The 13,137-nt window shown below is 41.7% G+C and overlaps 1 protein-coding gene across 4 annotated transcripts in view; it reads left to right on the top strand.

Annotated features, from left to right (window-relative positions):
• Window positions 1-13,137, top strand: part of ZBBX (zinc finger B-box domain containing) — a 437,896-nt gene that overhangs the window by 163,042 nt on the left and 261,717 nt on the right. For all 4 annotated transcript variants that reach the window (XM_063916186.1, XM_063916188.1, XM_063916187.1 and 1 more), the window contains one exon: window positions 6,882-7,034. In XM_063916186.1, coding sequence (XP_063772256.1) covers window positions 6,882-7,034 — 153 coding nt within the window. The remainder of the gene's footprint in view (window positions 1-6,881; window positions 7,035-13,137) is intronic.

The raw sequence follows: 13,137 nt of genomic DNA, 5'->3' as shown, positions 1-13,137 counted from the left end.
CAGTGAGTCCCGGTGTTTCACTTGATTGCTATAAAGCTGCAACAGCTAAGTCCATTAACTGGTTACTTAGTTTCATTTAATTTGTTGCTGTTTCCTTTCTTTGATGATTGTAATCTTGAAATAGATGTTATAGCATTAGGTAATGTATGATATATACGATAGAACTTGCTTTCAATCACACAAAGTTCGTATAGTATTTAGCAGCTTTTTTTAAAAATTTATATATATTCACTTTAGTTGAAGCTGATCTGATTAGCAGCAATTTTATCATGAAGCAGTAGAATTAATGAATATAATTACAGTCTTTAGAAGACATGGCCATGTTTAGTTTTATTTACCACTCTGCCTCAGGTTTTTCGTCTTTGTAGTCCTCCCGGCTCTGGTGCTAATTAACCGTTCCAACGAGCCTTATCCGGAGATATGTCCAAAGTCCTCCTGATGCTCGGCGTGAGTGGTAGAATCAGCCAGGTATCAGACTGAGGAAGCTGCCGATGTCAGGAGGCAGTGAAACGCGTCTCTGTATTCTCACCTGCCAGTGACAACTGATTCTACCACTCACGCCGAGCATCAGGAGGACTTTGGACATATCTCCGGATAAGGCTCGTTGGAACGGTTAATTAGCACCAGAGCCGGGAGGACTACAAAGACGAAAAACCTGAGGCAGAGTGGTAAATAAAACTAAACATGGCCATGTCTTCTAAAGACTGTAATTATATTCATTAATTCTACTGCTTCATGATAAAATTGCTGCTAATCAGATCAGCTTCAACTAAAGTGAATATATATAAATTTTTAAAAAAAGCTGCTAAATACTATACGAACTTTGTGTGATTGAAAGCAAGTTCTATCGTATATATCATACATTACCTAATGCTATAACATCTATTTCAAGATTACAATCATCAAAGAAAGGAAACAGCAACAAATTAAATGAAACTAAGTAACCAGTTAATGGACTTAGCTGTTGCAGCTTTATAGCAATCAAGTGAAACACCGGGACTCACTGAAATCATTGTATCTTTTTCCCTGCAAAAAGGGTTGGTTAAATTAAATCTGTGGAGCAGAGCATTTTCTTATATATATTATTAATTGATGTTAATGCGGTTTTTAGTTCTTTTATATATGTAAATGTGTTGTCAAGGCAAGGAAAAGCTTTTTTAATAATCTATATCCTTGGTACTAAAATAGTACTAGTGGAGAATCATCATTGTGATAATAGTTAATTAATAAATTTATTATAATAATAAATCTGCAAGCGCTATCTGCATTTCTTTTGTTTTAGATGTCTCAATAAGGCCCATAATGCATGGGACCTGTAAAATTATAATATTAGAATAATTCTAAACGCATTCTTGTTATTAACCAATTATGGACCTTGTTCAGGTTGCATCGCTAATGCGTGTGCAGGTCCTGTTCTGTGCGTACTCAGCCCGGAGAATGCGATTGCATCACATTGTCGCAAATGCATCTGCCTGGTTCACAGGACGGCAATACTGCATTGCGGGGGCGTTGGGCGGCCATATTGTAGGAAATGGGGCGGGGTGGCCATGTTGTGTCACACGCGGCTACTGCGATCCGAAATATGGCGGCTCTGCATCTGCCTGCACAGGCAGGGGGCTACCCTAAAGATGCGTGAGCTTCTCTGTTTAGCGAAGCACTTGCATTTTAGCTGGGTAAGCACCCGGCATGCAGGCATGCATTCCTTGCCCTGTGCTATGTGCCCCTCCCCCCTGCATGATAATGGAAGAAGTTGTAGTTTTTCAAATTTTCGCAAAACTACAACTCGTGCTGAATTAGGCCCTATATTAGTATATAAAGAATTACAATCCATTAATTAAAGCATTGAGATCCAAACATCCACAAAATAAAGCAAGGAAAAGTGTTTCTTATTGTAATGAATGGATTAAAAATAAAATTTAGAGTCAATTGCATTCTTTTAAAATAGTTCTAATTAAACTAAGAATAGTTAATCCAGAGTGAGTCTTAAAGAAGCTTTACAGTTAATATGCTGGTTTAATTCTTAGATTTAACTAAATCCTAAACTGATTCTGGTGTGATGTTAATATACTCTTGCAGAGTTTCATTTATAGTCTTTTTGCATGTGTATGACCCAGTTGAAGAAGATTGCCTGTGCCAACAATTAGGAAAACTTATTTTCAAAATAGAAAAGAAATTGCTTGCTGCTGCTGTCAGGATACAGTACCTAATTGGAACCTTACAGAAAGCAGGCTGTAATGGTACAATATATCTTAAAGTGTCTGTTTAAGTGATCAAACTTTTAATTTTAATGTTATATGGAGATCAGTATTTCATCCATAAAGAATATCCTGTTAAATTATTTTTTTACAATCTGTATATCTTCCTTTGGAGTTATCAGCATTAAACATCTATTTACTTTGAATCACATGCAAAATATCTTCTTTAAAGAAGTGTGTTATAAAGTTCCCAGGATCAGCATGTGCACTGCATTGTAAGCAGAGTCCATCTTGCAAAGCTTCAGGTCCTTACTGTAAGCTAGTTACATAAGAATAGACAAGTGTGGCATTGGGCAAAACATCTTCCATTGTGTCAGTCTTTATTTCTTGTAGTCAAATATGCAGACATCACTTAACTACAGCACAGGTTTATTTGTAGCTAAAGCCATTAGAACATAAGCTTATCTCCTTTCCACACCATTCCACATCATGTAGTTAAGTATAACTTAATTTAAAGGTGTGAAAAGGCCAAAACACTCAATGTAATGGCAGGAAATTGTATTTTTTTCCTTCCTTAGATTTACTGAGCATATATTGACAAGGAAAGCATTGCAATTGGAAGTTAAGCAATTTGTTAATGTGTGATTTAGGTTCTGATGAATGTATCCCTCGGGTTCACTACGGCTGGCCGGCGGTCGGGCTCCCGGCGACCAGCATCCCGGCGCCGGGAGCCCGACCGCCGGCTTACCGACAGCGTGGCGAGCGCAAAATGAGCCCCTTGCGGGCTAGCTGCGCTCGCCACGCTACGGGCACGGTGGCGCGCCACACTATTTTATTCTCCCTCTATGGGGGTCGTGGACCCCCACGAGGGAAAATAAGTGTCGGTATGCCGGTTGTCGGGCTCCCGGCGCCGGTATACTGAGCGCCGGGAGCCCGACCGCCGGCATACAGAAGACCACCCGTATCCCTCATGTATCCCCATCCCCCTTGTATATTCTCTTCTCAAACACAAAGGGTACCCAGGTAAAAGGGTAAAATACATAGTGATCTTAATACAAGCTTTCTTTATTTTAATAATTTTCTGTCACACCTGGTAGAACCATCTTAAGTGAAAGTGAAAACCAGTCATTGTACGTGGACGGTTGTACACAGCCTTGCCTTTACCATAGTATGATTCCCACCACATGATGAATAGTAAGATTCAGGGCCGGTTCCAGGTCTACTTGCGGCCTGTGCAAGAATTTGCATGGCACCTCTCACTGTGGATATTGTGGATGGGGCATCAATTGGTGCCCCACCCACATAACCACTGAAAAAAAAAGATCCACATAACCGCTGAAAAAGCCAGCTACATAAAAAACAAACATTGGCATAGGTGGTACTCGCTGTGGTTTGAGGACTACTTATGAGGGCCCTTCACCATGGAGGCTGCATCATGACTCTTTATATGCCAGAGACAGAGACCCTCATCATGTCCCTTTCTTTACATGCCATGATCATTAACCCTTTATCATGCCACTTTCTATGACAGGGCCTCCTCATGGCCATTGATTACATGCCTTCAGAGCGCAGCTTCCCAGCCATTGAGTTGGCTTACTTACTTTGTAGACAATAGTGCAGCAATGATAGCCAAGATTTCTGTGCTCAACGAATATGCACAGGACCACTGTATGACTGGTCTGCAGAAGTCAGCGTGGGCATAAGTCTGATGCAGAGGGCAGAGGCAGGCTGTGAGCTAAAACAGACAAGGGGACGGGCTGCCAGTGTGAGCAGAGAAGAATCAGGCTGCAGTCAGGAGCAGAGAGCAATGAGCAGTGGGTGGAAGCAGAGAAGTCCATTGTGCTCACTAGATTGCGAGCATGAGCTTGCTATGTTGATTTCCAGAGCAGGCTGGCGACCATTTCAAATGTGGTCCAACAGCCAATCGGGATCATCTGCTGCCTGATTTAAGATTAATATATTCAAAGTCTCTACCACAATCCTAGATATGTATTTCCATGAGTACAGCAGGAAGTGTACAATAAGCAATAATTGGTGCAGTTACTCATGTTATGGATGAATACATTTTCTCAACTTTGGGGTGTATTATTATTATTAACAATAATCATTTATAACCAGTTGTTTATATAGCGCACACACATATTCACAGTTCTTTACAGAGAGTACTTTGCCATTCACATCAGTCCCTGCCGTAGTAGAGCTTACAATCTATATTCCCTACCACACACGCACACACTACTGATAATTTGTCAGTAGCCAATCAGTACCAGTATATTTTTGGAGTAAAAATTTGAGCACCAGGAGGAAACCTTAAGCTGCACGGGGAGAATACACAAATTCCACACACTTAGGGCCATGGTGGGAATTGAACTGAAGCCCTCAGATCTGTGAGGCAGTAATGCTAACCACTAGTTCATGCGTGCTGCTTATACAGTAGGTATACACTCACAAGCGGCTTTTCCTTGGTATTGCATGTGTTGCCATGTCCGCATTCACAGTGCACAGCGTAGTGTAGTAGGGATTCTTCTTTAGTAGTTTTTGTTCTGCTGTGGAATCTGATTGCAAGTAGCACTAGTGGCCGATCATGCACTTTATAGGTGTATGCCATAGCATTGTGAATAAAGGTGTTCAAGCTGGTGAAAATCCATTTGTTTTACATGTGCTACTTTGTGGCTTTACATTCTAGCTTTTCCACTTACAAAGGAGCCTTATATTTGAACTTGTCCTTCAGGCCTTTTTACGTAATACAGTTGCAGCATTTCCTATGGATATTGTGGTGCAATAATGACATACATTCAAATGTTTCTCTTCTACTATAACACAAGCGCATTTTCATTGAATCATTACAAGTCAATCAGCCATTTCTCTCCTAGAAACAAATATATTGGCTGAATTTAGGTGAATTTTGTAACCCAACAGAAAGTTCTTAAGCAATGAGACTTCCTTGCTATCAATCATTATGATAAGAACGATCTTGCATATAATGCTAGTTCTTTATTGCTAGGTTATCTCACCAATAAAATTGATTCTACAGATGCCCACGCCTGATCAGCTGCTCGCTGTAAATTTGTTGAAGCAGAACAAGCCTCATGCTGCCCCACTGAAGCTTCTATGAATAAGCTGGTTAGGAAAATAGAACATGACAAGATTCAGAAATGTTCTGGTCTGTTTAACGCTGCATCAACAGTAGCAAAACATGACTAAAGTTTCATGGATTTTGTAACTGTTGTCAAAGAACAGACATAACAAGACCTTAATCTTGGTTCCAATTATGTAAACTCCCATGGTATATAGGATTTTGCGTACATTGAATATCTCAAATGTCTGGTCACCGTTGAGGCTGACAAACACACAAGAGTAGCTGTGCTAACTTATTGTCATACCAGAATGGGTTCATGTTTATAAAACATTTGAAATCTATGGGCCCGATTTAGACCTGAACGCTGCTGTGCGTTTTCTCACAGCGGGCGATTATCAAACTACTGCGCATGTGTATGCATCGCAGTGTGCAGGTGCGTCGCCAAACAGTGACAGGATGGTGCAGAAATTTCGATCACACGGGCATTCACAAGGTGATTGACAGGAAGAGGACGTTTGTGGGTGGTAACTGTCCGTTTTCTGGGAGTGTTTGGAAAAACGCAGCTGTTCCCAAGCGTTTTCAGGGACGGTGTGTGACGTAAGTCCTGGCCCCGATCAGCCTGATTTCTTCGCACCGGAGGAGTAAGTATTGAGCTACACACACTGCACAGAATGAGAAAACCATTCGATGGTGAGTGTGATGTGAACGGTTTTGAAGCTGTCCGCTGACTAGGGGAATTTTCGCCCAGTATACACATGCAATCGCACACTTGCACAGGATGAATTTTTACTCCCCCATGGCGTTGACTGTCTGATTGCAGGAGAGTGTAATTTGCAGGATAGCGATCAGCTGTGAATTAGGCCCTATGCTTTAAAGAGGCAGATTCTGATTTGATCATTTGTTTAAAAAAAAAATTAGCATATTATCAAAGATGATTCCTGTCCGTATGGAGTTGCTTCTTATATGATAATAATTTTTGCTGTTTTTCTTGTCTCCTTAACTTACAGTTAGTTTGATATTAAGCAGAGAGTTTTGTCTTCTTTAGGATGGAAATGACGCCTTAAATGTGCAGTCTTACATAAGTAACTGCCTCTTAAATCACACCTGCATACCATATAAAAGAGCATCATAAATGAAGCAACTCATACTTTAGTTTTTAAACTTAATTGAACTACAACTGCCACCACATACAAAGCTTTCTGCCATAAGAATAAAATATGTCAGAAATCCAACTTTATTCATGCATTGCATTCCAATTTAAGCATAACTTGGACTTAACAGTCTTTTACACTGTGCTTTCAAAAGATAAATGTACTCCAAGCTGTAGAAGGGAATATTGCTGAAGAAAAGAAACAATTCTGCCGTCTTTAGTAGTTTCCTTAAGTACACTTCTTCTCTGACAATTTGCATATTTTTTAAATAACAAGCTAAGTACAGACAATTCAACAAGACATTTAAAATGCATGGAAAGTACTGCAAAAGTGAAATGTCCATTGGAAATATCTGCACAACATACTGGGAGTCAGTGGGTTGCTAATTTCATGCATTTATGTCAGCTGTGAAATTGTTTAGTAATTCAGTTTACTTCTAATATTTCATATTTGCAGGGAAAATCTCAAGATGGTAAATTAGATGCTTTCAGAAAAGAAGTGAATGTTGATGAGCCAAGTGGAAAACTTGATAAAGGCAAAGAGATTACTGACAACATGGCTTCAACTGGTGTTTCTTCCTTTAATGAGAAGCATAGCGCCAGCGGAGAGGTTAGTATTTGCTCATCTTGTGGAAGACTAGCTGACTACAAAGTACACACTATTGTATGCTAAACAAATAGTATATCATAACCTTAAAAGACACCCAAAGGTGAAATACATCTGTTCTTTTCTTATCCTGCGTTTAAGCTGAAGCTCCTGAAAGTACAGTGTGATTGAGCTTTCCCCATGAGCTACAGAGGAAGCCACATCTCACATCCTTAGTATACCACTAGTGCCATATAGAATAAAATATAGAAAGAACAACAAATCTGAATTGCACAGTGCATGAAGACGGGTTGCTGTGACCTCAGTTTTCAGCAATTCTGTTACATTGGAGACTTGTTCACCAATCACACATTGGGGTATATTTACTAAGCTCCCGATTTTGACCGAGATGGTGTTTTTTCTTCAAAGTGTCATCTCGGGAATTTACTAAACACGAATCTCGGCAGTGATGAGGGCATTCGTATTTTTTTTTAAGTCAAAGAAAAAAAATACGAATGAATACACCATCGGTCAAATACGCCTGTTTTTTCATACAACTCGGTAATTTACTAAAAATTGTATTTCACAAACAATGCCGGCAATAGCCAAACACTGCCGTGGAAAAATACAAATCGTAAAAAAAAGCAGTTTTAAAACAGACCTGCTTTTTTTTACCGTGTTCTGATAGTCATGCACGGATCCATGATATCCGTGCATGATTATCAGTGGGAATGTGTGGGAAATGATGTAAAATTCGAAAAAAAAAATGCGTGGGGTCCCCCCTCCTAAGCAAAACCAGCCTCGGGCTCTTTGAGCCGGTCCTGGTTGAAAAAATATGTGGAAAAAAATTACTGGGGTTCCCCCATATTTAATCAACCAGCATCGGGCTCTGCGCCTGGTCCTGGTGCAAAAAATACGGGGGACAAAAAGCGTAGGGGTTCCCCGTATTTTTTACACCAGCATCGGGCTCCACTAGTCAGAGAGATAATGCCACAGCCGGGGGACACTTTTATATAGGTCCCTGCGGCCCTGGCATTAAATCACTAACTAGTCACCCCTGGCCGGGGTACCCTGGAGGAGTGGGGACCTCTTAAAGCAAGGGGTCCCCCCCTCAATCCACCCAAGGGCCAGGAGTGAAGCCCGAGGCTGCCCCCCCCCCATCCATGGGCTGCGGATGGGGGGCTGATAGCCAAGTGTAAAATAAAAGAATATTGTTTTTTGCACAAGAACTACAAGTCCCTGCAAGCCTCCCCCGCAAGCTGGTACTTGGAGAACCACAAGTACCAGCATGCGGGGGTTAAACGGGCCCGCTGGTACCTATAGTTCTTCTGCAAAAAAAATACCCAAATAAAAACAGGACACACACACCTTGAAAGTACAACTTTATTACATACTTTCCGACACACACATACTTACCTATGTTCAGATGCCGACTCGGCCCACGTCTCGACGTCGATTCCAGGGTACCTGAAAATAAAATTATACTCACCTAAATCCAGTGTGTCGTGTCCTTTTTTTATAATCCACGTACTTGGCAAAAAAACAAACCGCATACCCGATCCACGCACTGAAAGGGGTCCCATGTTTATAATAATAATAATAATAATAATTTTATTTATATAGCGCTCTTTCTCCAACAGGACTCAAGGCGCTTTACAGACATCAAAAACAATACACATGATACAGAGGATTTGAGTAATACAACAATAGATAAGCAACACAGACATAAAAGAAAAACCTTAAGCCCACAGAAAGCATAACGCAGGATTGGTGCAGGCATTTTGGGTAATAACTTCCAAGGGTTGTGTATTCCACCCTCACAGGTACCAAGTGCAGCAGCCATCTTGGGCGCTCCGCGTAGGATTACCCAGGGTGGAATAGTCTACCCCTAGAAGAGATGACACAAAATGGGGGTGATTTCAGAGTCCTACAGTTTAGAGTAGGGTTCCAACAAAACCACAAGGTCCATGTATTTTTCATCCCATCCACAAGTGTACCATATGGGGCAGCCATGTTGGGCGCACTTTGGAGGTTACACTGTGGAAGGTGATCCATACAAGGGCCAAGTTCATATATGGGAAAACTGATGCTTATGTAGCAGTATGATGTACCCTGCATGTAGGGCACAATGGAAAGGTGTGCAATCAGTGGAGGTAAACATTACAGGAAAACACATGGTGGGGTGGAAGCGAGCCATGAAGAGGAAAGAAAAAAACAAAAACAAAAAAACAATAGCAGGTAACTGGTGGCAGAAGTAGGAGTGGGATAACATTTTGATCAGCTCTTAGTACGGGTGGGAAGGAGAATGTGCGGGCATACTCAGACGCAATGGTGATGTTCCTGCTGATCCTGGTCCTCTTCCCCCACAGTTCCCTGTTCATCTTGATGGTTAGGCCCAGGGGCAGACTTGATGTTCTCAGCCAGAGAGGTGGTAAGCCTGGTCTTGGTGTTCTCATGTTTGAGGCGAGGAGAGGCCACATAAAGTTCCAGAGTTTTGTGGTAATCCAGTCCTTCTGTTATCTTGTTAGTTTGTTTACCTTCTGTTTTCCTTCGGTTTAACACAGGTATAACACTGCTATTGATATTAGCTGCCACTTAATAACTAGCCACTTCATACACTAGGCACTGCAGCGTCCTAATAGGCCTGGCGTCCTATGCTATACTGACTAAATAAGTCTACAAACACTTCCTTTCTGATTACAACCCCCTCCCCCACACAGCAACCCTCCTCCAAAAGGTGTTAATCACTATGAAATGTGAGATCACTAAACCCAGTCAAACACAAAGTTTTTGCTGACTACAGATATTAATCCACTTAACAATTTACCAGATACTGTATATCCTTTAGCTAGAAACAGTGGTCAGCCCTCTGCATTAGTTACCAAATATATCCTTTAGCTAGAAACAGTGGTCAGCCCTCTGCATTAGTTACCAAATATATCCTTTAGCTAGAAACAGTGGTCAGCCCTCTGCATTAGTTACCAAATATATCCTTTAGCTAGAAACAGTGGTCAGCCCTCTGCATTAGTTACCAAATATATCCTTTAGCTAGAAACAGTGGTCAGCCCTCTGCATTAGTTACCTGTTGGTGAGAAGGAGAGACAGGAGTCAATTCCAAATATCAGCTGAAGATGCAACCAGTGAAACACAGGTATAAAACACTGCTATTGATATTAGCTGCCACTTAATAACTAGCCACTTCATATACTAGGCACTGCAGCGTCCTAATAGGCCTGGCGTCCTATGCTATATTCTTTACACATGGGACCCCTTTCCCCGTCTGCCGGGACCCCCCCTGACTCCTGTCAAAGAGGGTCCCTTCAGCCAATCAGGGAGCGCCACGTCGTGGCACCCTCCTGATTGGCTGTGACCTCCTGTAGTGTCAGTGAGGCTGTGCAGTGAAGATACAATATAGCGCATAGGCGCACCATTGTATCCAATGATGGGAACTTTGCGGTCAGCGGTTGAGGTTACTCGCGGTCAACTGCTGACCGCAAAGTTCCCATCATTGGATACAATGGTGCGCCTATGCACTACATTGTATCTTCACTGCACAGCCTCACTGACACTACAGGAGGTCACAGCCAATCAGGAGGGTGCCACGACGTGGCGCTCCCTGATTGGCTGAAGGGACCCTCTTTGACAGGAGTCAGGGGGGGGGTCCCGGCAGACGGGGAAAGTGGTCCCATGTGTAAACATAGGACCCCTTTCAGTGCGTGGATCGGGTATGCGGTTTGTTTTTTTGCCAAGTACGTGGATTATAAAAAAAGGACACGACACACTGGATTTAGGTGAGTATAATTTTATTTTCAGGTACCCTGGAATCGACGCCGAGACATGGGCCGAGTCGGCAACTGAACATAGGTAAGTATGTGTGTGTCGGAATGTATGTAATACATAGGTAAGTATGTGTGTGTCGGAATGTATGTAATAAAGTTGTACTTTCAAGGTGTGTGTGTCCTGTTTTTATTTGGGTATTTTTTTTGCAGAAGAACTATAGGTACCAGCGGGCCCGTTTAACCCCCGCATGCTGGTACTTGTAGTTCTCCAAGTACCAGCTTGCGGGGGAGGCTTGCAGGGACTTGTAGTTCTTGTGCAAAAAACAATATTCTTTTATTTTACACTTGGCTATCAGTCCCCCATCCGCAGCCCATGGATGGGGGGACAGCCTCGGGCTTCACCCCTGGCCCTTGGGTGGCTGGAGGGGGAAGACCCCTTGCTTTAAGGGGTCCCCACTCCTCCAGGGTACCCCGGCCAGGGGTGACTAGTTAGTGATTTAATGCCAGGGCCGCAGGGACCTATATAAAAGTGTCCCCCGGCTGTGGCATTATCTCTCTGACTAGTGGAACCCGGTGCTGGTGTAAAAAATACGGGGGACCCCTACGCTTTTTGTCCCTCGTATTTTTTGCACCAGGACCAGGCGCAGAGCCCGGTGCTGGTTGATTAAATATGGGTGAACCCCAGTCATTTTTTTTCCACATATTTTTTCAACCAGGACCGGCTCAAAGAGCCCGAGGCTGGTTTTGCTTAGGAAGGGGGACCCCACGCATTTTTTTTTCAGACTTTAAACTATTTTTTTTTTTTTTTTTTTAAAGATGCACAATGAAACCCTGCACGGATCTCACAGATCCGGCCGAGTTTCATTGTATTAATGTCGGCAGTGTTTTACTATTCACTCCCGTAAAACACTGCCAAAAAATACGAATGACATCGACATCGGAAAACTCGAAAATTTAAAATACGACAGCTTAGTAAATGAGTCGTAATAAATTCAAAAAGTTGCAAAATTACACATTCGATGTCATTCGTGTTTGAACTTTAATCTCATTCTGAAAAATACGAATTTTAGTAAATATACCCTATTGTCTGGGTTTGCACTGCTGTTAGATACAGAAGCACTGACCATCTAACTTCTGTTCATTACATATCCTTAAGCCGGGAACACATCTAAATGACCGGCAACCGCGCCGATGGTCAGGGTGATTTCTCTTTTCCCCGGTCCTTCACAGATTGCTGATACACACTAATGCCCTTATTTATCAATGAGTGATAAATTTCACTGTGAGTGATAAATTTCACCAGGCAATCTGCTCCTGTCATTTTTCAAACCCAGCCTGTAACATGAAAGTTAGGAGCTGATTGGCTGGTGCAATTTATCACTCACAGTGAAATTTATCACTCATTGATAAATAAGGGCATAAGTGATTTAATGAACGACAGAACAATCTGTAGTTCTGTCCTTTATTAATATGCACAGCCGCACACACAATATCGTTTCATTGACCTGGACGGTCAATCAAAAGATCTCGTATGTCATCCGCGGAGTACGTAATTCTGCATACACATTAGGCAATCACAAGTTGTTGTTCCAGTATGACACATCATGAAGATGTTGTTCTAATTTTCTAATGTTGGTCATTGAGTTAATAAATTAACGCCTGTTAGCAGCAACATATGTAGACTTTTAATTTACTCTTGACTATCTGTGTGTAAAACATGTTATGAAAATTTAGAACAGTAGTGTACTTTCATTATTACAGTGTTCTTTGTTCTCAGAAAACAAGGATTTATCATCAATTAATCATTTTCATTATATATTCAAAAACTCCTAGGATGCAGCCTGTATGACTGTGACATGCCACATATGACCACATTACTACTAATAGCTGTTTCATATGTAATCCTAAATAAATGTAATCTGTTGCAGTTATTCTTTGTTACCCACAATTGTATAGGAGATAACATGATCACAAGCTCTCCATAGCTTACTCTTACATAAATAGCTATAGTAGGCCACTATGGTGGTCTCTGCTAAAATGTGATGATAAACATACCTAATCCCCTTAATCCCCTTTACCCATGATGAAGAATATAAGTGCTTTTCTCAGGCTCCAAACATAGCTCTGGAAAAGTGAAGTTATTATTGTTATTATTCATATAACGCCATCAATCTCAAAGGGCTGTACAGACAATGTTTGTCACTGATATCACACAAGCGCATGCGCACACACACTGGGGTACATCAGCAGACAATGTACCTTCTGGTATGTTTTTGGAGAGTGACAAATAAACGGAGTACCAGGACGAAGCACACACAGGAGAACATAGAGGTTCTGATTCTGAGTGG

This window comes from Pseudophryne corroboree, chromosome 4 (assembly GCF_028390025.1).
Source record: "Pseudophryne corroboree isolate aPseCor3 chromosome 4, aPseCor3.hap2, whole genome shotgun sequence".
NCBI lineage: Eukaryota > Metazoa > Chordata > Amphibia > Anura > Myobatrachidae > Pseudophryne > Pseudophryne corroboree.
Note: the sequence above shows the minus strand (reverse complement) of the source record. Positions and strands in the feature narration are given on the sequence as shown.